General features: G+C 43.4%; 1 protein-coding gene across 3 annotated transcripts in view; it reads left to right on the top strand.

Moving 5' to 3' along the window:
• The window catches only part of LOC147895781 (putative protease Do-like 14), a 143,091-nt gene that overhangs the window by 111,125 nt on the left and 6,915 nt on the right, over positions 1-25,051 (top strand). For 2 of the 3 annotated variants that reach the window (XM_087382557.1, XM_087382559.1), the window contains 4 exons: positions 5,746-5,888; positions 6,076-6,196; positions 6,365-6,457; positions 21,436-21,556. In XM_087382557.1, the coding sequence (XP_087238683.1) occupies positions 5,746-5,888; positions 6,076-6,196; positions 6,365-6,457; positions 21,436-21,549 (471 nt within the window). In that variant the 3' untranslated portion in view covers positions 21,550-21,556. The remainder of the gene's footprint in view (positions 1-5,745; positions 5,889-6,075; positions 6,197-6,364; positions 6,458-21,435; positions 21,557-25,051) is intronic. The other variant, XM_087382558.1, reaches the window with a different exon arrangement.

Consider the following 25,051-nt stretch of genomic DNA (forward strand, 5'->3'; position numbering starts at 1 on the left):
GGTCTAACAACTTGGCATGTTGCTGAGGTGACCATGACGTGACCCAGGTGTGACTCTTGGTGGGTCGCCATAAACTTTGAGTACAACAAAGACTTTGATAATCCTTGTTTGGGGACCAAGGCATAGCATGTACCATCTGCTTCCCGTAAAAGAGGGGAGAAAGCTCAAGTAGCCTCTGCTTGCACAAAGCATCTGATAAATGCACCTCATAAAAGCCTCTAGATGCAAAATAGACTCCCTCTACAAAGCATCCTCCAAGGATAGACTTGATCCACTGTGCAACATCACTGGCTGCTGGGATTCTTCTTGGAAAGAAAATTATTACCGCGGTTTGAGATAGCTTTCTGAGAGGATTCATGAGGGATGGCAATTTCAATTTGTATGTGACCTCTGGAACTGGTTTGCCCCATTCCTGTCGTGACTGCTGAAAATCATCCTTAAGTGTATCAAACACGTATTGAGCTTCCATAGTAAGTTCATCATCTTGTGATGCAGGCTGTGAAGGACGGTGCTTGGCATCTGCGGGTCTTTCTTTTCTAGCATATGTACAAACATCCGAACTTGAAGCCATGATTGAAATACGGCAAGGCAAGAAAGACGGTACGGAGAAATATAGAGTGAAAGATTAAACTAGATAGAGAACTGCACGGAAAAGCACATGAGGAAAACCTAGAAGTGTACGGAATAGACTGTACGGACAAGGATGGACTGTACGGAAATACCAAACGGGACTGTACAGAAAAGACTGTACGGACAAGGATGGACTGTACGGAAATACCAACGGGACTGTACGGAGAGGCTGATGGGGCACTGAAAAGACTGCACTGTACAGAGAGACTGACAAGACTGTATGGACGTACGGAAAGCAGACGTCAGCAAGGGATTCCGGCGATGCGGACAGGTACGGACCTGCGTGCAAATCTACGCAAAGGTAAGACGAACCTACCCTAGCTGCCTGTACGGCCTTACGGAAACCGTACGGCGACTGTACATGTGTACGGACAGAAGGGGGGCCTACAAGGAGTCCTTGGCGAGGCTGGAGAGCAGAGGCTGCACGGAATCTCACACACACACACACACTACACACCACCAAATGCTGACACACACACTACACACACACACACACACACACATTCGTGTATGTATATATGTATGTAAATATGTATATGTATGTATGTGTGTGTGTGTGTGTGTGTGTGTGTGTAATACACACACACACAGATTTTTCTTTTTTTGGGTGAAATATTTGTTACACAATGGCTTCCCCTGAATGGGGAGCTCAAAAGTACATTAGTTGAAGATCTCACTATATGACAAGTATACATTAAAGTCTATGTAATTGGTTTACAGACAGTCAAAAAAAGATTGCTGCAGAGAGCATCTGGAAAAAGGGAAAGTGAATAAGTAGGATTACCAAAGACTCTATTATTTCTATCCTTCTCCATTAACAAACCCAAATGAAGAACAACTCAAACCCCTATCTGCGTGGGTAAATCCCAAAAAGCCAGCAATGCTTCCCAAAGGTAGCAGTAGGAAATCTAGTTCTCAAAACGTTGCTAAAGAAGACCCAAGAAATCACAAGTGTGTGGACAATGCCAAAGGAGATGAGGCATAGATTCCCATGGAGCCAAACTTCAAACAGCTGGAGCAATATGTCTTTGTGCCAAGAGCTGCCCAGATGGAAGAATCCCCATTATCACCCGCCACAAGAAAACTTGTTGTCGAAGAGGAACTTTGGAAGTCCAAAGCTACTGCAATCTCTTCCTCCACCACTTTGTTGGGCGATTCATGCGCTAGAGTTGATTTGCCTTATTTGAAGCCCAAGGTGGGGGCAGCAAAACTTCATACAAGGAAGATACCGTAATGTGACATATCCTCAAGAGATGGGCTGATGAACCTAGGGAATGAAGAGTCCTATCTTCAAGCCTATATTGAAGCTCAAGTGGTGGTACTGGTAGAAAAGGCTGAAGCATGTGAGCAATCTTTTGTAATAGAAGAAGATAATGCATGCCTAAACCATATTGTCTGGCAGCCAAAGGAAAAGATATCATGGTACCATCATCATGAATCACATCAGCCACAGAGATCCCTTTGAAACTAATAAAGTAGGAACATCTGGATTCTTGCAAAGCCAACAGAGGGTCAAAGACCTTCGACCTGTGTAAACTTTCAACCCTTAAAGAAATTGCCATGCAAGGAGTCGCAGCCATGCCATTCCAAGTGGGAAAGGATATGCTTCCAATAAACAAACATTTTGGAGACCAAAGGACAGCCTTTGATCCTGCCATCAATATAGCCAAGAAGAAAATCCCACTGAGTTGGCTACCAATAACCAAAAGCAGAGGTGTTGATTTGCAAAAGCAAATAACGCATCATGGAAGCCCGAGGTTGATCTCCTGCAATAAATTGCAGCTTCATTTTCCCCTTATGAGCAAGGATATGCACGTGAATGTTGAGAATATTTAAACCCCCATGCATCTTTGGCAAAATGAGATGTTGCACTGAAGCAATCTCAAACTTTTCCGGCCATGTTTGGATCGCCAAAAAGTTTCCATAATGGCTGACATAAAGTATGTAAGATCTCCCTTGCCAAACATGATCCAAGGCAGGTAAAATTGAATGTATGCCACCAAAATAGCAATAACTATACTTAGGTGAACATGCAATGGCCAAGTTGCTATTTTCCTGTATTCAAGCTTTTTATCCAATTTTACAAGTACCCAGTCAGTTTGTTGGCGACGAGTAATCATCCAACCCAAAGGGTAACAAAGATGGCAAACTAACTGAGTAGGCGAGACAAATTTTCTGGCCATTTAGAATGCAATCCTAACCGATTAGACTTCTGAAAATTCACGTGCAATCCTCCGAGGCTGTTTTTGGCAAGCATTTCTGGTTGTTTGGGATATATCCTAAATGGCTAGATTTTGATTTGTTCTTTACTTGGGTTTGCTACTGAGCACTCTGGACTCTCTGGAAAGCTAGGAATCACAGAGTCTTTGGTGATCCAGTCTTTTCTACTTTTGTCTTTTTCTGTCGTCCCTTGCAGCAATCGCTCTTCGATTGTTTGCAAACTCACTGCATAGATTAGGATGTATATTTGTCCTACATGAAAATTTTCGCTTGATGTACTATTTTTGCTTACCAGTTTTTTCTTGCTAGCTATCTTGTAATATAAAGCACTCAAGGATTTCACTAAAAAGTATGTATATGTATACATATACATATACATATACATACATACATATATGTATATCTATGTACATATAAATATTCATATATATATGTGTGTGTACGCACACACGATTATCGTCCTTTGTGCGACAAATTACTTCTATGCTTTCGCCTTTTGTTCTGATTCCTCCTTTGGAACTCCAGGACCGGTTGGAAGATTGGACTTTGACTTCTCCAGGGTCCTCTTCTCATCCTTTGAGGCTATCTTAGATTACTGTACCTGCATTGTATAAAATCCTTTAGGCTCAACCTTGGGTTTCAGAGAGAGGTGATTCCGTTTGGCGAATGCATCGCCCAGCCAAGTGGTGGAGGAAAAGATTACAGCAACTTTGGGCCTGTAAAGTACCGCTTCGGCAACAGGTTTTCTTTTGGCGAGTTCTTTTGGGAGTGTTTCCATTTGGACAGCTATTAGCTCATCGACACATTGCTCGTGCAGTTTGCCACAGATGTTCTGCTTCTTCAGAGACTATGCCTCACTTGTTTTGGCGTTGTCTATGCTCTCATGAGTATTTTTATCTGCTTCGACAACGCCTGCGAGCGAGATTCCCATCTGTTCCATTCGGGAAGTTCTTCTAGCTATTTGGGTTTCATCCATCTAGACCGGAGGTTCATCTTTTCTTCGTTTGGGTTCGCTACTGGGCACTATGGACTTTGTGGACATATAGGAATTGTAAAGTCTTTGGTGATCCTACTTTCTCTCTGTTTGGCTTTTTTAGGCGTTCTCTGCAACAATCTTTCTTTGATTGCTTGTAGACCCGCTGCATAGATCATGAGGTCTTTTTGGCGTATACTGAAATTTTCAGTTGATGTAATTGTAGCACCTTATTTTGAGGTTGCTACTCATATAATATAATCAATCAAAGATTTCACCCAAAAAAAAAAGTGTACGCACACACACACACACACACACATATATGTTTATGTATGTATGTGCATGTTTATCCCCGAACTCATCCTCTAAAAACACAACACATAGTGCAGTTTCAACCTCATGATAGTCTCCGGGCTTTACGAGGTTAGTATTCCCTTAAGACCCTTTTTTGGAAAAGGGAGGGGAAAAGTAAGTTGTAAAGTAGAGGAGCTTGGTTCATGCAACAATTACCACAGCTAAGTTATGGAGACAAGGCATGTCAGATTTTGGGCAAGTTAAGGGATTTATTGCTGCAATGCTTCAGAGTGTAAGTTGAGTGAACACCTTAAGGTTCAAAAGGCTTGGAAGGTAAATTTTTTTAAATCTAGCATTGCTCTAAGGGTGAACACCAAACCTGTGATACATTTAATAATGGAAGACAGTTCACGCTTTGAAATCCTTGCAGTTTTGTATTGTATGTTAGAAGCGACATCATACGAGCCTTCATAGTACCTGCTCTCATGGTAACTGCCCACCCTATCAAGCTAGAGCTGGAACACAGTCACCACCAGAGTTCCCACCTAGCCCAAGCGTGTCCTCCCCTCTTTTCGTCCAAGTCCTCCCTCCCTCCATCTTCTTAAGCTCGTTGAAGTGGTTATTGAATTCTTTGCCCCCCGATCTCTTGCTCAACGATTTGATCGCTGGTTTGCTGCTCTTCAGGGACTCTAGTTGCTGCAATGTTTCAACTGCTTGCAGTGCTGGTTTATAGTTTCTCAGGATATTTATTGATCAATCCAATCCAGCCATGTTCAGGGACTCTTAGATGCTGCTGCATGTAGTTCTTGATTCATTGATGCTTGCCATGTGGTTGAGGCTGCGTGTTGGCATTGCACTACTCTTTCTCGGTTTTTTCCTGAATAGCTTTATAGAACGTCCGTGCTTCTCTCCCCAAGTTGCGCAGCTTCACATTTGTGCCACAGCTCCCTCTTCCACCAGTTTGGAATTTGGAATTGTGCGACAGCAGGTTGCAGAGGGCTGCATGTTGTGCTCAGTGAGTGTAGTTCCAATTAGCAACTTCACAATGGGTGGCAGCAGTAGAGTTACCACTTTCTGTAGTAGGCCTTTGTGTTACCCTGAGCTTAGTTAGAGTGTCTGCTTCATTAGGCGCTTCTTTGTTTCCTTCCTATTGGAGATGGAGCAGTTTCTTCAGTCTTCTGCATCAGTAGTGGATTTCATTCGCCTTTAGAGTCACTACTTGGTCATCAGCAAACAATAGAGCTTGTTTATTTATCTCTTTCTTTAATAGTTGCTATTAGGTGTCAACTCCTCTATATTCTTCTCGTAATGTCATGGCAATCTACCCTATCAGATTCTGTGTTTTTCCTCCCACCTTTGTAGGAAATCCCCCACCCCTCTGCCTCTTTCCTCTTCCACCCTCCCCCCCTTCTCTCTCTTCCTTTGTAGTGAGTTGCATGCTCCTTATTTTGTTAAAGTCAAGAAGTTTCTTTGCATCCTAGCGCTTTGGCAAGGGCAGCACGCTATCCTGTGCTACCAGGTTTCTACTCCTTTTTCTTTGAGATGAAATATAATTTTGCTTTTGGTTAAGCAGGCCCTCTTCCTTCAGAGCATGCATTTTTTTACTTTGGTGAGCTGATGGTTGCCAGGGTAATTCTGGTGGCCCACTTCTTAACCTCGATGGTCAAGTTATTGGCATCAATACAATGAAGGCTTTTGCTGCAGATGGTGTCAGTTTTGCAATACCAATAGACACAGCCATAAAAGTCATGGAGCAGCTGGAGAAACATGGGTTACGTCTTGTACTTCTTTTCTTTCTCACTAACTTTATGGGATACCTATGCATTATCTTTCTTCCTATTTTGAAGTACAGAATCAGTTTATGGCTATTGCCGTTTCTTCTTAGAAGGGACTGTAGAATGTTTTTGAACACATCATTTGAGACTAATTTGAAGTTTGTGGTGTATGGAATAACACAGAAGGGTTGTACGACCTTGGTTAGGAATTAAAATGCTTGAGTTGAATGAACATGTGGTTTCGCAACTGAAGGAGCAAGATCCAGCATTCCCTAATGTGACAGAAGGCGTGCTTGTGCCCCAGGTTCTCTCCTAAACTTGCTGTTTGGCTAGTCACAATAGATTTGTTGTTTTAGTCTTGCATTTGTGATTATTTCATGGCTTTGGGAGGGATGTTGCTGTTGCGGGTGTGAAAACAAAAGAATGCACACAAAAGAATGCAATTAGTGTCTTAAATGCTACTCTTATGCAGGTGATACCTGGATCTCCAGCAGAGCGTGCGGGGTTACGTGCTGGAGATGTCATTGTCCAATTCGATGGGATGCCCGTTAGCAAAGCCAGCCAGGTAAATTGATGCTAAATGCATGTGAAATGGAAGACGCGAATAAATTGCACTTGGCTGGGCTTCAGCTCTATAATGTATCCTTCTTTGGCTCAGCTGCATTTTTGAGACTGCAGTAACAAAATGAAGGATTGCATCATGTTGTACATGGAGAGGATGATCATTCTTATGAACATTTAGGATGCCATCGTGGATGAAAATACGGAGCCCAAAGGAAAGTGGAAGAACACAAGCTTCTAACCTCCAAGCACTTGAGGAGGAGATACAAGAAATACAAAGGAGCAAGTGAGGATGCTTGATCAAAGACTCTAGATGCTTTGCAACATGAAAAAGTAGATAAAAAAAGTCTAGAGGAATCACAGGAATCTCAAGGGCAAGTAACGCAAGATTCCAAAGAAAATGGAGGCCAACATGGATGCTAGTGTCGACTTTCTTTCTCCCTCACCTCTCGTTGACTTGTGAAACCGATGCTTTCAAAGACACAGTGCCAGTGCTTTGTGAAGATGCTCTCTTTTGAACTCACGGGATTGCCAGCTACATGCGCCTACTTGGTGCAAGCTTCGGATGTCAAGAAGAACTAACGGATGCTACGTGGATGAAACTGTATGAAGATGGGTAAAAGAGTGTAACCGAAAGGATGAGCAAAGCACCAAGCACAACTCTATATTTATCAAGTAAAGGGGCCTCGGCACATTACAAAATGCTGCAACTGCAAAATAGTCCCGTTCGACAGTGCTGGTGTTCGCCTCGATCTAAGTTTCAGACCTCTATCAGAGCAATAGGGCTCAATTCTCAAAGAGCTATTGAATAATAGAGTAAGCTCGTTCTACTCCGCACTCGACTCTTAAATAGACTAGACGGTTTGGTGAACTAACTTCCTAAAATCTGTTCGGAATGTACTACAATCGCAGGCGCGGGTTGGACCGCCTGTTGTACTTCCCGTTGTGTCGCCTCGGGCTGCTCGGACGCTCGCCACTTGGCCCTAACAAGTACTATTGGATAGATGCGATACTTTTCAAGCAATAGAATAATAACTAGTTCGAGGCGTGTGCAAAGTTTTGTGCCCATCGCGGTGGACAAAACTTCGGCAATAATCGACAATGCTTCGAAAAACTGAAGGCGAAGCTGGGGTGTTCCAGGTGACGAGGATCCTATTGAAGAAGCGCATGGGCTAGGCACAGCCTAGGATGGGCGAGGCTCTGATTTCAACATCAATAAGGTACAGGCAGTGGACTGTCATCAGATGCAAGTGCCAGGCTGGCAGTGGACTATGTGCATGCCTGCTTTGTCCCTTGGCTGGTGGCAGCCTTGGAGCCTGTTGTCTTTATGGACACTGTTGGGGTGCGTACATTCGACGGGGTCTACATGGCAGACCAATGACCTCCTTGTTCCGAAGGGTAGTAGTCCACAACAACGTGGCCTTTTGCATGGGTGCTCAAGTGCATTTGCATTAGTTGCTCAATCTACTCAAGGGTGCGTAACCGGTTCCCGGTGGCAGGAACAAGGCTTGATTAGAAGGGGTTGGGGCTTGGCTCGTGAAGATTCACCACCTACCAATTGCCGGGCGTGTTGCTTGGTCCACTGGCTGCTTGGGAAGCCTTGCCTTTGTCCTTGTTCGGCGACTACTCGGTGGTAGTCTTGCCTTTTTGCTACTGTTGCTTGGTGGCAATCTCGTTTGTTGGTTGCCCTTGCCTTGCGATAGGCTCTGTGGTTGGTCGTCTAGATGTCACTTCTTGTTCGCCTTCTTCTTTCTAAGGTTACCCCTGCAGAGGCTTGGTAGGTGCATAGGAAGGTGAACGGGACCGGGGAGGATTGGGCCGGCGTTGCGGACTGGGTTAACGTCTCGGATTGGGCTGCATAACAGTAGGCTCCTTGTAGATGAGTGTCTCTATGTTAAACGGATCTGGCAGTGGAGACAATTGAGCAGGCCCTGGGATTGGCTTAACAACTAGCAGATTAGGAGGAGTAAATGTAGGTGGATTCTTTGTCGCTGTAGCTACTGGCAATACTGGCACAGGAGGTAGAGGGTAAACGGGAAGGGGATGAGCAAACATTTATGTAGGGAGAGCAGGCCAAGGGACTTGACCAGAAGCAAGGCAATACCGTAGCATGCAGAGTTGAGGAACCAATTTGCAATGAGCTTGTTCTTTCACAATCTTTGCATCATCTGTGCTTCAAAACTTTCGACAATACTCTTCGAAGGATTCCTCCTTCCTCTCGGGAAGAGATTGATAGGCAACCCATCATGTGGAATGACAGTATTTTAGATGATCATGGCAGACCACTGGGTGCCTCACTCTACATGCAGTGGTCCAGGTGGGAGAGGGGACCTGCATCTTCTATGGGGTCTTGGAAAGCTTTCTGCAGGCTTCCAGAGGAGACCAAATCAAGGTTGACAGGACATCTCAGAGGGAGTGCAGGGAGGATCTTGCAGATTGAGGCAGCCCTTCTAGAGGTTTGGGTAGATCACAGATGATATGCCACTCACTTCCTCCACTTGGGCAGGTACTTTTTCGAGAGGCGGGGTTTCGCTTCAGGTTTTGGCCTTTCGAGATGCACAGGAGGATGCTTTGGTTTTTAGTGTCCAGGATGGTGGCAGATTGCTCAGGTCCACAGAGGACATCTTGCTTGAGTCTGCTTTTCAGCCTATCAGGGTTGTAGGTCTTTTGATGCAGGGATCTGATTCAGAGTGGTTCCTAGACCCAGACCCCCGGCTACTCTCCACCGGGTCTTGGAGGCTCTGGCTCTATGGGGGAGTTCCCATCATGTATTTGCAGTGGGACCCCGGAGAGTGGAAGTGGATTGACGCAGGGCATCGAGAGAAGAGCATCCCCTTCTTTCGTTATACGGTCAGTAATGCCAGGAGATATCAGCTCAGTAGTAGAGGCTCATTGGGAGACTTTTGATATTACTGCGGATCTGCAGAGGTGCTTCTGGAGGAGACTCTAGAAATCCCACAGGAATAGAAAGATCACTATCTTCTTTTGGCTTTCTATCCATGGAGGGATTGCAGTGAACCTTTGGAGGTCCAGGTTCGGAGCCGACCCTACATGCCCTCGATGCCTTTCTGCTTCGGAGTCTATTCAGCATTGCTTATGGGATTGCAGACAGGCAAGGATGATTTGGATGGGGGTAGCCAGGATTTTCAGTCACTTTGCCCATTCCCCATTTTTTATGACATGGGGCTTAGTGGCTTGGCTTTCTCTTATAGGACCTCAGGTTTTCTATGAGAGAGTTGACTCCTCTCAGGCCATTTCGGTTCGACGTCATCGGATTGAGTCCTGTTCGTTGGATGTGGTACCACACCTTCCTTTTACAGCTGTACATGCCTCTGTGGATACTTCTTGAGAGATTCTAGCGAGCATAGCATCCTGGCATATGTGGAGAGCCAGATGCACAGAGGCTTTGGAGGGTACTCAGGTTCATCCCTCGCACACATTGGCTAGTATCTGGACAGACATCGTACATACTTTGATGGCCGTATGGACGGGTATGCAGGGAGACTCCCGTGCAGCCTCAGCTAGGAGGGCTTCTTTCTTCAGGGAATGGAAGGATTCTCCTTTCTTCTCTGAAACTACTACAGGGTTGAGGTGGCACTTTCAGCCTCAGCCTTGGTTGTTTTTTATTTATCCTTATGATTTCATGATGTATTCCTTGCTCTCGCGGGTTTTTTCTCTTACTTTATAGAAGTCTTTTTCTTGGGAAAAAAAAAACTTTCGACAATCCATTTGTTGCTTTCCCTCTACTACAGCTATAGCCAAAGCAATCCAAACTCTTTCAGACCTATATACTCCAACAAAAATCGAAAAAATGGATGGAGCTGCACATCTTTCGTTTTATTAATCAAATATCCGTGCATTGATGAGTAGCTACCTTGCTCAAAGAAATCGTCTCGCAATCTTCATTATTGGGAAAGGGTGGTCTTTTCGGACTTGGTGGAAGATGAAACACAGTCTCGATAAGCTCCCATGTTAAGAGCACATATTGTCCATCCAAAATAGGTTGTGATCACTATCATAATAGTTATCGAGCAAGTTGGTGGTGACTGCAGCATCCCAGGTCTCCATCCATGGTACTTTGGTGAACTTATGAAGCCTGTTTTGCTTCAGAAACGATTTCGTATTGTCCGCTGGTCTCTACCGGATTTGGAGGTTGGAACCTGGACCCTCGAACCAGCAGCGAAGAAGACCCCAACCCTTTTTCCCTTACCTAGCATCCCTTTCCTTTCTGAAGTCTTCCCTTCAAGCGTTTCATTTTCTCGTTTGAAGAAATCAATGATTTATACCACGAATGATAGATCTATTGTGGTACCTTTTGAGAATTTTGACTTTAGACTAGTAGAATGGCCAGAAATGGCAGCAAGTACTGTTCAATTGAAACACATTTTTGAAAATCATTTTTAAATCCGTCCTACATCAGGAGAACTAGGTCTCACAACAGGAGGATTGAAAGAAAAAGGAAGCGCCAAATCCCTCGACTATAGCGGTACTACCTCCTCAAGATCCCCCTCAAGATGCCTGGTATATAAAATGCATGTTGTGGTCTTTGAGAAGGTCTCCCCGGCTAAAGGAGAACCCGGGATGCAACTCCTCCTCGTGAAGGTGAGAAGGCCATATCGTAGGGTCCCCAGCAATCCATTTTTTCCCTCTTTGATAGAGAGGACACACCCATGGTCCAAAAGATCTTTCATCCAGTTATACTCTAAATTAGACAGCCTAGAGGGAAACACCTGATGAATGAGGACTAGAAATGGCTGAATCAACAACTCCTCCAAAATGATTGGTTACCACTCAGAGAGGCATCGTATATAACCTTAGCAACGTTGTGCTTGCTTAATGTTATACACTATGTATCTTAGTATAGATCGGGCTGTACCTTTATCTATTATCTATCATCTTGTCATGAAGCCTTTCCTTTGGAGAATCCTTCGGGTCTGCTCGAGATTTTCTTGATTATTCATATAGTAGATGGCCTTCAACCTTGTGGTCACTGTAGGTGGCTCGCCATTTGCTATGTTCTGCATAGTATATGTCTCTTGTTGAATGTTTGGCTTCTCGAAGGCAGAGGGAGAGAAAGCAAGAGTGCCCATAGCGATCAACGCTAGAGCTATGGAAAGTATGGAGGAGGTAGGATGCACGATGAAAATACAAAGGCAGAGTGCGAACGGGGGCGAAAGTTCCTCAGCGTGTGAGGCAAAGAAGATGGCTTTGTGAGATGAAAATCGATCACTATCATGACCCTTTGTTAGTTTGCATGGCACAACCGCCTGTCGCGACATTTAGCCGCCATAATCAATGGCGCATGTGGGGCTTTTGAGCTTGTGAACCGCATGTTGTCTCCATAATCTTCTTTAATTAGAGTACCATTAAGATCCATCTTTTGACGTGGAACCAAATCAGGTGACCAAGTACGAGTTATACTAGGGGACGTCACTGTGACCAAGCAAACCTCGGCTTGGTAAGGCTTCACTCGGCTACCATTTGAAGGTCTGAGAAATTATCTCACCTTGCAAATCTTCAGTTGCATTGTCCTATTATCAAACAGCTCTTACGGTCCATTCCAACCAAGCTTCAAATGAGGCTTACACGGAGTAGCATTCCTTTCTTTAAGTGCTTGGGAACAATGTGCCTATCATGCCATGGCTTCATTCTTCGTTGTTTTACTTGTTGGGACAACATTGCTCAGATGCGCAGCTCATCCAAGCGAGCGAGTTGATGCAATCGTCCCTTGATTGACAACGTCCGAAAGCATACGTGTTGGCTCGACTGGTCATTGATCGGCCATACATACTTGGAATGGAGAAGGTTTGAAATGTTTAAACTTCAAATGTTAGCAACGGCATCTGAGATAATATTGACTCCATAGCCACCATTTACAATCACAGCGGATACATTTTACTTTTTATTCTTGACAATGACGATCAAATCCCTTTCATCTACCGATGGTGTGTCAATGACGCGTATGGTAACAAGAGAGTAAACGCCCTGAGCGGGCTTCTCCTCGTTGTTATAGGAGAAAGTCTATGCAATTCGGAGCAATATTCATTCATTCAGCCATAGTGAAAGGCTGGCCTTCATGTAGCGGAATATTTCCCATGCTTGTATTGCTTCCATACTCAAGTACTTGGTGATACGCGGCTCGAACTTTGACTTGCGTGTTGAAGCTTCACCTGGCTGAGTCGCCTACATAATCATAGGTGGATTTGGCTGCAAGTTAACTATTAGCAACTCCTTGTATATCTTGGTCGGATTAACAATCTCACGAGACCGCATGTCTAACTGAGTGCAACCTATAATCAACCAGACACGAAGCGATTTATCATCTAGTGGCGTGCTCAGCTGAGTAATGAAATCTCGAGTATTTATGAGATTATTCCTGATACCCATTGGTCCATATTTTGCTGCTTTCTTCCGCATCGCGGCATTCCAAGCGTGCGTCAAACATTGGTCAAGGCTTGAAGAGTCATGAAGATGGCCCAGTAACACTCCTCTGTCTTCAAAGCCGTCAAAGTGTCTTCAGCCACTTGGAGGTATCTTTTGAAATAGTAGGCTAGGCCAAGCAACTGTCGTAGCTCATTGTCTATCAATATGAACTGTTGCCCTCAATATCTGTGCTCTCGGTTCTAAGGACCACCAAGCTCATCCCACTCAATTCCCCACTCATAGTTTTAGCATGTCAATCCCTAGCAGGATCGCCAAATGTTGATGGTCTTTTTCCCTCATCCCTTGTTGACCTGTGAGCTAGGTGCCGGAAGACACAGTGCCAGTGCTTGGTGAAGATGATGTCTTGCACTCACGTGACTGCTAGGTGCACGTGCTTCCTTGGAGCCAGGTTCAAACGTGAAGAAGAACTAACAAGGGGTTTGGTGCGACGTGGGCAAAACCGTATGATGATTGGGTCAAAGGGTGTGACCGGAACGACGAGCAAAGCACCACTGAATGAATACAAACCAAGCACAATTTTGTATTATATCAAGTAAAGGGGCCTTGGCCCATTACAAAAACCTGCAGCTGCAAAATAATGGCCGTGCAACAACCAGTGCGAGTGCTCGCCTCGCCTAAGACTCAGACCTCTATAAGAGCAACATGACAACTCCTAACAAGCTAATAAATAATAGAGTGAGCCCGTTCTACTTCGGACTCTAAGACTTAAATAGCCTTTTGTTGTACTTCGGACACTCACCACCTTGCCTTTGGTGATTCAGTCCGGGTGCCTGGTCATCAGAACTCGGGTTGTGTACATGTTGACCCGGAGTCAACAACCAGAATGGGACATCATACCAAAGAGTCCGAGACTTGGTCGGATGTGGTAAATGGACACAACCCCCAAAGAGTAATTCATGAAAGTTTTGAAGAGGTAAATAGAAGAAGGAACAAGGCCTAATGGTTCGTGGATGTAGTTAGCTAGTGAAATAAAGCGAAATCATGGTTGTTAAGACACTCGTGTCTCATGATAAGACACTTAAGACACGTGTCTTACCTTAAGACACCTTTAGACACTCGTGTTTTTTTTTTTTTGGGTGGGTGGGGAGTAACAACAAACATTGAGTTTGACTTAGCCATGCTATCATTGATGGTGACTTTGGATCGAGCAGTGGCAGTGACCTCATAGATTCAGATTAGGATGAATCTTCAAAGATTTGAGTCTTGAGAGTCGAAAGCTTCCTTTCAATTATATGTATCGAGATGCAGATTAAATTCATGTCACATGTGACAAGATTCAATTGTCAGTTTAAACATTTTTTTTAAAAAAAATTTGCGAGCTCTTCAATCATGAGTCTTAACTTTAACTTTTAAATCTTGAGTGACGAGTCTTGACTCTTAACTACATTGTAGAAGTGCATTGTTTCTTCTTGCATTTTTTAAGTGTAGCTTATTGTACTTCTAGAATCTAGCAGCTAGCTATGCTAGCAAGTTGTACATTTGTATACTTATACATATATTAATTAAATACTTATTATTATAACCACAATGGCGTGTCTTACGTGTCTTATCTTTAAGACACTTTAGACACTCATGTCTGAAGCGTGTCTAACGTGTCGTGTCTTAACGTGTCTTACAACCATGAGCGAAATATTCTTAAATGCCAATTGGGATCACCGGAACACAATTTGTGAATGCATGGAGGTAGGGAAAGACGATTCATGGGAGAAGCCTCCTATCATCAAATTCAAGTATGCTCAAACAAGACAGGATGTCTCAAAACAAAGAGCTAATTTGAATGTGTTACGCTCAAGTTGAGGTAACATGACCTCGGAAGGGTCGGTCGACATTTTCCTTTAAAGGATCAATGTTTGTATTATATTTGTTGGGCTTTACGTAAATGATCAAAAAGGAATTAAAGTCAAGGTCCTTGGTGAGGGTGATATGGCACTAGACTAGGTGGATCTAAGGCTAAAGGATCTAAATGCATTATATGTGCCAAGGAGCAAGTGATTCAATGATATCCCAAGAGAGGGGTAAATGATGCATTTAGGAGGTACCTTAGAATGAAGACATGTGGCATACTAGATCCATGTAGGGAATTGGGGCTCGTTGGGATTTGGCAAGCAGGAGCTTTCACGTAACGTAATCATCTTGAGAGCTTGCTACCATCGAGGTTGGCTGGGAGGATAATCTGTGTGCCTATGCCCGTGATTGATGTGAAAATTTAGGCGTTAACAGTTTTGGACGTATCATTCGGTATTAGAGCTGAAGGCGATTGGGAACAGGGGGATCGAGAGAGGCCCTGGACCGGTTGGGCGCAGGATTGCACTCTAGTCGACGTTGCTTGGTTTCTTATTCGTTTGTAGATGGATGGCAAATATCAACTCTTTGAAAGCCTTCAGGATTGCATCAAGCTGTAGGAGTTTGGAGCGACGCTTTGCTCAGAGTATGATTTAGGCATTGTCTTGGGCTTTGGTATTCAGTAGGCAGAGCGTGGCGGAACGTCGGGCTATTGATCCGAATCTTCGTTAAGCCTTAGTGTGCTACCACCGGGAAGCCAATAGAGGAGTGGGAAGCTTATCTTACAGGATCAGAGAAAAGACTAAGAGTGGCGCACACGCTAGTTTACGGGTTATTACCTTTAGGACTAGCTGACCGTCATATTTCGGTATCTTTCGTTGTTGAATGAAGATGTGGAAGATGGGATTACAGGAGCCTGTGAGCATGGGTTGGTTTTATAATTGTTGTGATTCCGTTCGTCAACCTGCAGCTAGCTTAGGGCCATGGAATTGATCTAGATATCCATGATGAACCACTTAAAAGAAGTCTGGCTTTTGATATATGTGTTACGTGGAGGTCCTTCAACGTTATTGATGCTGGGTGGAAAAAAAAACGTAGTACTGTGGATTTTGCAAGTCATGGATTCAGTAGCCAGTAGAGTTACGTACGTTGCTAACATCAAAGGTTGGAGCGTAACAGAGGTTGTTGGTCAATTACTTTGCAAGGTTCGGGCGTTATGACAAAATAAATGGCTTGGGGCTAAGGTTACGATGGTATCCGGTGGATTTTAGGGTGATGTTTATTGTTTACGACATGGTTATTTTGCAATGATGTAGCATCTAGATTAGATGCTCACAGAGAGTTGGTGAAGAAGAAAAAGAGAGCCACATCATCCATTCAGGTCATATTATAAATGTGGATTTGGAGTGGCTTACAGGGACTAGTTGATCTCTTCATGCAGCAGAAATATGACCAAGGAGCTCTCTATGCCTTCTAAGTTTGTTGGAGTATACGCTCGTTTATTTGCCTTGGCGTTTGAGTTATTTTTGATTGCAGATATTTCCCTAGTATAGGGAAAAGATATTCGGTTTGGTTCTCAATTACTTTCAGTTGATGGTTACGCCAAGTTGGACACCTTTTGGGGTTAGGAGATTGAAAAGCCGTTTGTAAATACAGTTTTAGGCGGTGTTTTATTTGTTTAAAAAAAAAAAAACACCTATTGACGTAAATGGAAGTAGAAGAAGAAGCTTCTAGGGTGGATCTCGTAGAGTCGGGAGTCCGGCCGACCCCGCAGGTGTTGCGCCCAGCAAGCCATACACTATTTGGCAGAATCGCAATCTAGCTAGCGGGATCTTCTCAAAGGTCAGTACCTGTTTTGTTATGTGTGTCTGTTGCTAAGTTAGTAACTAGTACACCTGATAATGTCCTGTCAAAGCCCGCAGCAACGGGATATACAGCCTTTAATGATACGGAGTTAATTAAGATGAAAGGGCAAGTAGCTAATCATGATGTCATTGTGTTGTTTGACTCAGCGTCAATGCACAATGTAATTAACTCCAAGCTTGTAAAGAGGTTGAAACTAAAGACTAGCCCATCTAACTATGCATATACAGTCAGAATGGCAGACGGAAGTTCAACTGAAGTATGGGACCAAAGGGTTACCTAGTTGGAACTTCGAATTCAGGACTATGCTGAGAAGCTTGATTTTGAAATGACAAAGCTTGCTCATGCAGACATAGCCTTGGGTAAGGCTTGGCATTCTAGGAAGAATCCAGCCATAGATTGGAAAAAGCACATTTATCAATTCAAGATGAATGATGTGCTGTATGTCTTACAAGGTGAAAAAGATATACCTCAAGGACCGTTGGTTTCCGTAATGGAAATTCGAAAAGCTCAAGAAGAGTTTTTGTTTCTTTGTACAACATCGGTAGAGCCGATTGATGATTCTTCGGCTAGCACTGATGTTGCCAAAATGGAGAGATGGCCAAGCTGGCTGATCAAATAGCAGAGGAGTTCTCTGATTGTTTTAGGGATGAGTTACCTTATGGGTTACCTCCAGAGCGGAATGTTCAGCATAAGATTAAACTAATCCCGGGGGCAGAACCTGTAAATAGACCTCCCTTCCTATAGGTTGAGTTTTACCGAAGAAGCAGAGGTACGAAGACAACTAGAAGAATACCTCAAGCTAGGGCAGATTCAATCCAGTTTCTCACCTTTTGCTTTGCCAGTGATATTAAAGAAGAAGAAAGATGATACTTTTCGCCTCTGTATAGATTACAGAGCATTGAATAATATCACTATTAAGCACAGGTATCCAATGGTTTGGATCGATGATTCGCTAGATGCATTACATGGGCCCGTAATTTTTAGTAAGATAGATCTTAAATGTGGCTACCATCATATCCGTATTAGAGCCGAGGATGTGCATAAAACCGCTTTTAGAAGCAGGTTTGGACATTATGAGTTTTTGGTAATGCCCTTTGGACTCACTAATGCTCCAGCTACATTTGTCATGCTTATGAACGATTTACTACGTCCGTATATCGGAAAGTTTGTAGTACACTTTATTGACGATATTCTTATATTCAGCGAAAGTATTGCTGAGCACTACGAACACTTAAGAATAGTGTTCATTACTTTGAGGAAAGCCAGTCTTTATGTAAATAAAAAGAAAACTATACTGTGTATGGTAAGACTTGAATATTTAGGATTCATAATTACTCCTGAGGGGGTAGAAATGGATCCAAAGAAAGTGGCTGCGATACTGACTTGGCCAATCTCTCAGAGTTTGATCGCTTTGCGATCATTCTTGGGATTTGTCGAATTTTATCGAAGGCATATCAAAGGATATTCCGAAATAGTATCGCCATCGACTGATCTGACCTCAAATAAAGTACCTTTTATATGGGGACAGAATCAACATGAAAGTTTTAACACCATAAAACAAGCTATGGTCTCAGGACCGGTGTTAAAAATAGTTGATCCCCAGAAACCGTTTTTCCTTGAAACCGATGCAAGTGGCATTGCGGTAGGAGCAGTTCTCCTCCAAGAGGGAAGGCTAGTAGCCTTTGAAAGCAACAAGCTTTCTCCCTCTGAACGAAATTGGCCAACTCATGAATTAGAGTTGTATGTTGTTGTCCATGCTCTGAAAACATGGAGACATTATTTGTATGGGTCAGAGTTTTATGTTGATGTTGATCATGATACTCTGAAACATTTTTGTAAACAACCTGACTTGAGAGGCCGCCAAGCTAGGTGGGCAGAACTCATGCAGGAGTTTAACTTGACGATTCGGTACCAAAGAGGGAAGGATAATAAAGTTGCTGATGCGTTGTCACGCATTATGCATAATATGAGTTTCACGGTATTAGAGAGTGCTCTAATGACCGAGATTAGAGAAACTCAAAAGGTGGACGAGTTCTTCTTGAGCCTTTGGCCTAAGGCTCATGTATTCAAACCCGGGGAAAAGGATGACCTGGCATCCAGAAAAGGCCAAACTTATGCAAGATATACCATAAGAGATGGTATGCTAAAAAGAGATGGCAAGGTAGTAGTACCTAATCAGAATGATCTCAGGCAAAGAGCCATTCAACAATGCCATGATAGCCCATGTGCGGGACATCCAGGAGTCGAGAAGACATATGATCTCGTGAGACGAGATTTCTTTTGGCCAAAGATGAAAAAGCATATTCATGAATATGTGACATGTTGTTTTTCGTGTCAGGTAAGTAAGACAGAGCGGATGAAGCCACCCGGACTTTTACAGCCCTTGGAAATACCACTAGGTAGGTGGGAGAGCATTTCCATGGACTTTATTGTAGGTCTGCCTACGACACAAGGTGGATATGATTCTATCCTTGTGGTGGTTGATCGTCTTACCAAGATAGCTCACTTCATTCCAACTAGAGAGTCTGTTAGTGTCCAGCAAGTGGCGGATTTGTTTATTAAACATATATTGCGTTTGCATGTATTACCCAAATCCATAGTGTCAAACAGGGATGTCAAATTTACGGTCATTTTTGGACTGCGGTGTTTGAGACACTAAGGATTGAGTTGGGAATGAGTAGTGGGGATCATCCAGAAACGGATGTGCTTAGAGCATATGTGTCATTGAAGCAACATACATGGGACAAGTGGTTGCCATTGTTAGAATTTGCCTACAATGATAGAAAACATTCCTCTACAGGGTTCAGTCCGTTTGAGCTGAACTATGGTTATAGACCAGCGAATCAAACTACAGTTGGAGTACCTCAAAAAGTGCCTAGTGCCGCGAACTTTGTGGTTCAGATGCGGGAGATGCTAGCACTCGCGAGAGCTAACATCCGCCAAGCCATGAATAGAGCTAAGGTGTATGTGGATGAAAACAGGTCCGTTACAGAATTTAAGGAAGGGGAAAAAGTTTTTCTCAGAGTTCCTTCGCACTCTAAGTCTTTGACTGCAGGAGAGTGCGCTAAGTTATCACCTCGATATTGTGGGCCGTGGTTAATTCTAAAAAGAATAGGCAAGGTAGCCTATAAATTAGAATTGCCACAGGGTTGTAAGGTGCACCCAGTGTTTCATGTTTTTCGTTTAAAGATATTTTTGCATACAGGTGACTCACTAATCAAGGGTGTTGTTTTGTTTCAGGAGATAGAGGATAATGCAAGACGCAAACCAACAGGAATCGTGGACCGAGAACAATGCAAGTACGCAATCGGAAGATACCAACGGTGTTGGTTGCATGGCATGGTCTACCTCTATCAGAAGCTACCTGGGAATCCGTATACCAGTTACGGAGAGTGTTCCCAGACTTTGTCATCGAGGACGCTGATGCCTGAAGAGGGAAGGAATGTTACGCTTAAGTTGAGGTAACATGACCTCGGAAGGGTCGGTCGACATTTTCCTTTAAAGGATCAATGTTTGTATTATATTTGTTGGGCTTTACGTAAATGATCAAAAAGGAATTAGAGTCAAGGTCCTTGGTGAGGGTGATATGGCACTAGACTAGGTGGATCTAAGACTAAAGGGTCTAAATGCATTAAATGTGCCAAGGAGCAAACGATTCAATGATATCTCAAGAGAGGAGTAAATGATGCATTTAGGAGGTACCTTAGAATGAAGACATGTGGCATACTAGATCCATGTAGGGAATTGGGGCTCGTTGGGATTTGGCAAGCAAGAGCTTTCATGTAACGTAATCATCTTGAGAGCTTGCTACCATCGAGGTTGGCTGGGAGGATAATTTGCGTGCCTATGCCCGTGATTGATGTGAAAATTTAGGCGTCAACAATTTTGGACGTATCAAAATGGCACCAATGTTTAAATCAAGAGGACCACACCCATATGTAAACTGAGCAAAGGAAAGAGCGTATAAAGAGGCTCATGAAAGCTCCTACTATGCTAGTATTGTCTTTGGGATGGGATTGATCTCATCTTTCTTAGCATTGTATGACGATCACCAAAGATATTTGCAGAATAGTGAGCTTCTACTTATGGGGGACTTCAATGCCACTACCAAGGATATGAAGGCAAAGATCCTAGATTTCTAGGAGGATGCTCTTATACTCCGAGCTCAGCTTTATCAGAGATCGAAGTATGTACATATTGGGGCCACAATTACAGAGTATGGGAGGTATCTATTCGACATGTACACCACCCATGAGTTGCTCATTTACAATGGGTTACACCAATGGTAAGGATTGGAGCAATATACATGCTGCCCTCATGGGGGTGGCCAGAGTGTGGTAGACTACGTCATGGGATCACTGGCCTTCACTTAACAGACATCGATCTCACGATCCACACCCTCATGCCAGGAGTATACCACCTCCCAACCTTTCAATCCCCTAGCCTATTTGGGAAACTCACACTTATCCTTCAACTTTTCACTCCCCTAGCCTATTCAGGAGACTCGCAAAGCTCCCTCATCTACATACTACCAATATGATTTTGACCACTCACTAGATCACATATATGGTAGCTATCTTAGCAATTATATGATAGATGTCCTTTGTCCTTGCATGTCTACAATAATTGAATATTGTAGTTTTCTGTCTTGATTGATCTTTGTTTTTAGTATCGTTAGGAAGGGGACTGTTTTAACAGCTTGGTTTTGAATGTATATGCATTTATTAGGCCACAATTCTTGAGATTTTCCTTGTTATAGTTACAAGTTGTAGATATCTTGGGAGATGAGTAGGTGCATCTTACAAATATCTTAGTCAAAGTGACATTTAGCATTTGCTAGGCCACTTTACAATAAGACTTCTTACAATTTTTGTGTGGTTGTGATTACAGATTGTAGATATCCTGGGAGATAAAGTAGGTGCATCTTACAAAGTTTTAGTCAAGCGACCTCATAATCGACCTGTCACCCTCACTATCACTACTGAGGAAGCGAGAGCCAATTAGAAGATTGGTAGGCAGCAAAAGTCTGATCTACTATTTGTGTTTCTTTTCATGATGCTTTTTAAATCAAGAATGTGTCTCAAAGATTGTTAAAAATTATAGAGTATAAAAGAAGGATCAAATGCAAACTCCACAAGGGTCACAAAAACATGATATCCTCAACAATATTGATGATCTAGTCAAGAGCAAAATGGATGAGATTGATTTTACAATCAAAGAGCATCAAGAACAGAATGAAAGGGTACTTAACATCCAGATTGTGGGGAAGAGAGTGAGGATGATGGCATGGACCCAAGTTTTTCAAAAAGCAATGCACATATCAGCCACTAATGGCAGGAAGCCGTCCAGGTAGGTAGGAAAGGAGAAAAGCCAAGGCAAATCATTCTAAAGTTTCAGGACACTCAATCCCACCTCAGATGATCAACCACAAGCATCACCTTAAGGGACACTCCATATGGATTAATGAGGACCTTACGAGGAGCCAATATTCCCAAAAGCTCAAGGAACTTAAACCAATCAGAAAAGCAAAAAAAGAAGGCAAAATGCATACATGAAGGATGGAAAAGCTGTCATTAAAAAAAAAAGTACATGGGGAGGGAAGCAAGCATAGGGACTCGAGACCCTCAGGATCAAAGTATGGAACATAGGAGGATGGACCTTGGACAAGGCCATCGCACTGGAAGAGGAAATACTTATAGTTCGGAGCATGAGGGTAATGCATCCACAGAAATTCAAGGTTTCATGTAGGAGGGTGAATGTTTGGTGGAATAGCATGCTACATCAGAATGGCATGGGAAAAAGAAGCAAGGGTATTAAAAGAACACCCACGTAAACGATACGTGCGGTTAGAAATAGTGGCAAAGGAGGGGAATATCAGACTGGCAGCATGCTATTTTGCACCCATCTACAAGAATAACAGCCACACATCCCGAGATGACTCCCTCATGCATTTAGAGGAGGATTTAGCCATGCTCTCTAAAGAGAAAGCAATTATTCTCGCAGGACTTTAATGCACGAAACAAGATCAATGCAAGACATCGTAACAACGGAAGGGAGAGATCACATATGGATGGAAGAAATGGAAGAGGACAATGAAGAAAGAAGGGGATGGAAAAGGACATCAAAAGGTGGCAAGGAAATCAACCATATGGGAAGGTAACTTTCTACACTATGCAGATGCTTTGGGCTGCAAATCTGTAATGGCACATCATATTTTCAGAACATGGGAGGATACTCATACAAGACCTCGAGTGTAGTTGATTATGTGATCACAAACCCGAATGCAAGGCACATGATTGAATATATCAAGATTGAGGAGTCGTCCCTTAAGTTTGACCATAGGGCAATGTCTCTAGGCATAATGGGGACAAGTAGTGTTGTGAAAAACTGAAAATTAGCACACCTCCCAGGTTAAGAATGGACTACAAAAAGGCTCATATTTATGACAGGGAGATAGAGACGGTAAGGACAGAAGCTCAGATGCCTTCTACATGTAATGAAACAAACAATACATAACAGACATGCTAGTGTCAATAGCCCAAAAGTGTTTCACCAAAAGCAAGAGGAGAAGTGTTAGAATGCCATGTAATCACTGCTATGCCCAGGATTGTAAGGATGCAAGTAGAGCTTGGAGCACAGCCAACACAGCCGAGAAGAGGACAAAGTATGAGCATATAAGCAGGTGGTAAGGAACAAGAGGAGGATATTTATCACGAGCCAATAGATTTAGAGCTTTCAGAAATTGCATGGCGACAAACCTCAAGAGAGGAAAGCACAATGGGAAGACATGATAAGGTTTTTCAAAAGCCTTTATGAAAGAGATCATGAAGAGAAAGTCAACCACGACTATACTGTTAAGGCAGCAAAAGGCATCGTAACTGAGGAAGGGGTGGGTAAAGGCTTGAAGAGGCTAACTAATGGAAAGGCTCCAGACACACAAGGGCTGGTAGGGAGAAGACAAAGAAATTGCTTACTAGGCTTATGAATATGGCTCTAGAGAAAGGGTTTCCCTCAGAATGGTAGCTTAGAGGATCGTACCGATCCACAAGGGAAGAGATAGCAAGATGGCAAAGAATTATTGGACAAACATTGTGAGCAGCCTAATGGCAAGCTATATGGCACTATCCTTGAGCAAAAAATCAGCAAATGGGCAGAAGAACAGGGAGTCAGGGCACCATCCCAAGCAAGGTTTCACCCCAAACACTCAATGGTAGGTCATTTGGTTGCCAGAAGGGTTTCCCTCGGAATGGTAGCTTAGAGGATTCTACCGATCCACAAGGGAAGAGATAGCAAGATGGCAAAGAATTATTGGACAATCATTGTGAGCAGCCTAATGGAAAGCTATATGGCACTATCCTTGAGCAAAAAATCAGCAAATGGGCAGAGGTAAAGCTAGGAAACTACTTTAAAGAGTTTTCGGAACATCACAATAGAACTAACTTGAAAAATCTGATGGAGCAAGCAACCAAAAAGCTATGAAACTACTTAAAAGAGTTTTCGGAACACCACAACAAAGTATTAGGACTAGCACACAAGCTAGCCCAACAAGTTAGTTGATCACTATTAGTTTATAGTGATTGTCAATCCCATAGATCCTGAAGGATCTCACGTGGACTCTAATACAATCATATCATATCATGAGGATGAACACTGTAGTACGCGTGTGTACATAATGTTCATTTGTTTGTGCTGTTATAAGAGGAGGTGGAAAGAGGATGGGCACTTGAGGGTGGCAAGCAAGAGAGAGAGAGAGAAAGAAAGAAAGAAAGATGTATTAACATTAACGCTTGCAAGAGGTAACTCATACAAGCCACTGAGGGCTGAAGCAAAGGGTTCACTAAGACCCTTGCTGAAAGCTAAAAAGCGAAAGTGCTAAACTAATGAATCAAGTGTCGAAATGCTAGAGTAGCGAAAGCCAAATAACAAAGAAGTATCGGAGTATCAGGTGTTCAGAGCTAGCACTCCTAGTACATGCTCAGGTTCCTTATATCGAGGTAACCTAGTGGCTCTCTGATGAGATGTGAGGAGCTCTCGTATCTGTGTCTGTTGAGCTGTCTCACGACGTGGGGGAGGGCGTAGTCTCCTCGATCTTTGGATCCGGTGGCCGACGTCAAGGGTGATGCCTCGCCTCTGGCGGTCACCTCTAAGAAGGGCTGAGATAGACCGAACCTCGATCGTGCGTGCTCTAGTCCCTATCTGTGTCGCACGTGGAGTGTGTGTCCCTCGTCTGGCAGCATCGTGGTGGACTCTCCTACTGCTAATCCATGATGCTCTCATCTCCTCAAGCTCCTCACCGGCAGCTGACTCAGATGCATAGAAGTTTGTAACAAAAGTTTGTGACCTGTCGATATCAATGACCTGTGGCATCAGTCTCTGCTGCTTTCTGATCTATCGCATCGATGTGTCTCTCCGTCGACCCATCTCAATCAGTTAGAGCCCAACACAGACTTGATCGTGAAAGTGGATCAGCCGTCGAAGTGGACCAAAGCCATGCCCCTCTTGAAAG

Source organism: Dipteris shenzhenensis, chromosome 12 (assembly GCF_047967505.1).
Source record: "Dipteris shenzhenensis isolate YYH24624 ecotype China chromosome 12, Dip_SZ_1.0, whole genome shotgun sequence".
In the NCBI taxonomy this organism is placed as follows: Eukaryota; Viridiplantae; Streptophyta; class Polypodiopsida; order Gleicheniales; family Dipteridaceae; genus Dipteris; species Dipteris shenzhenensis.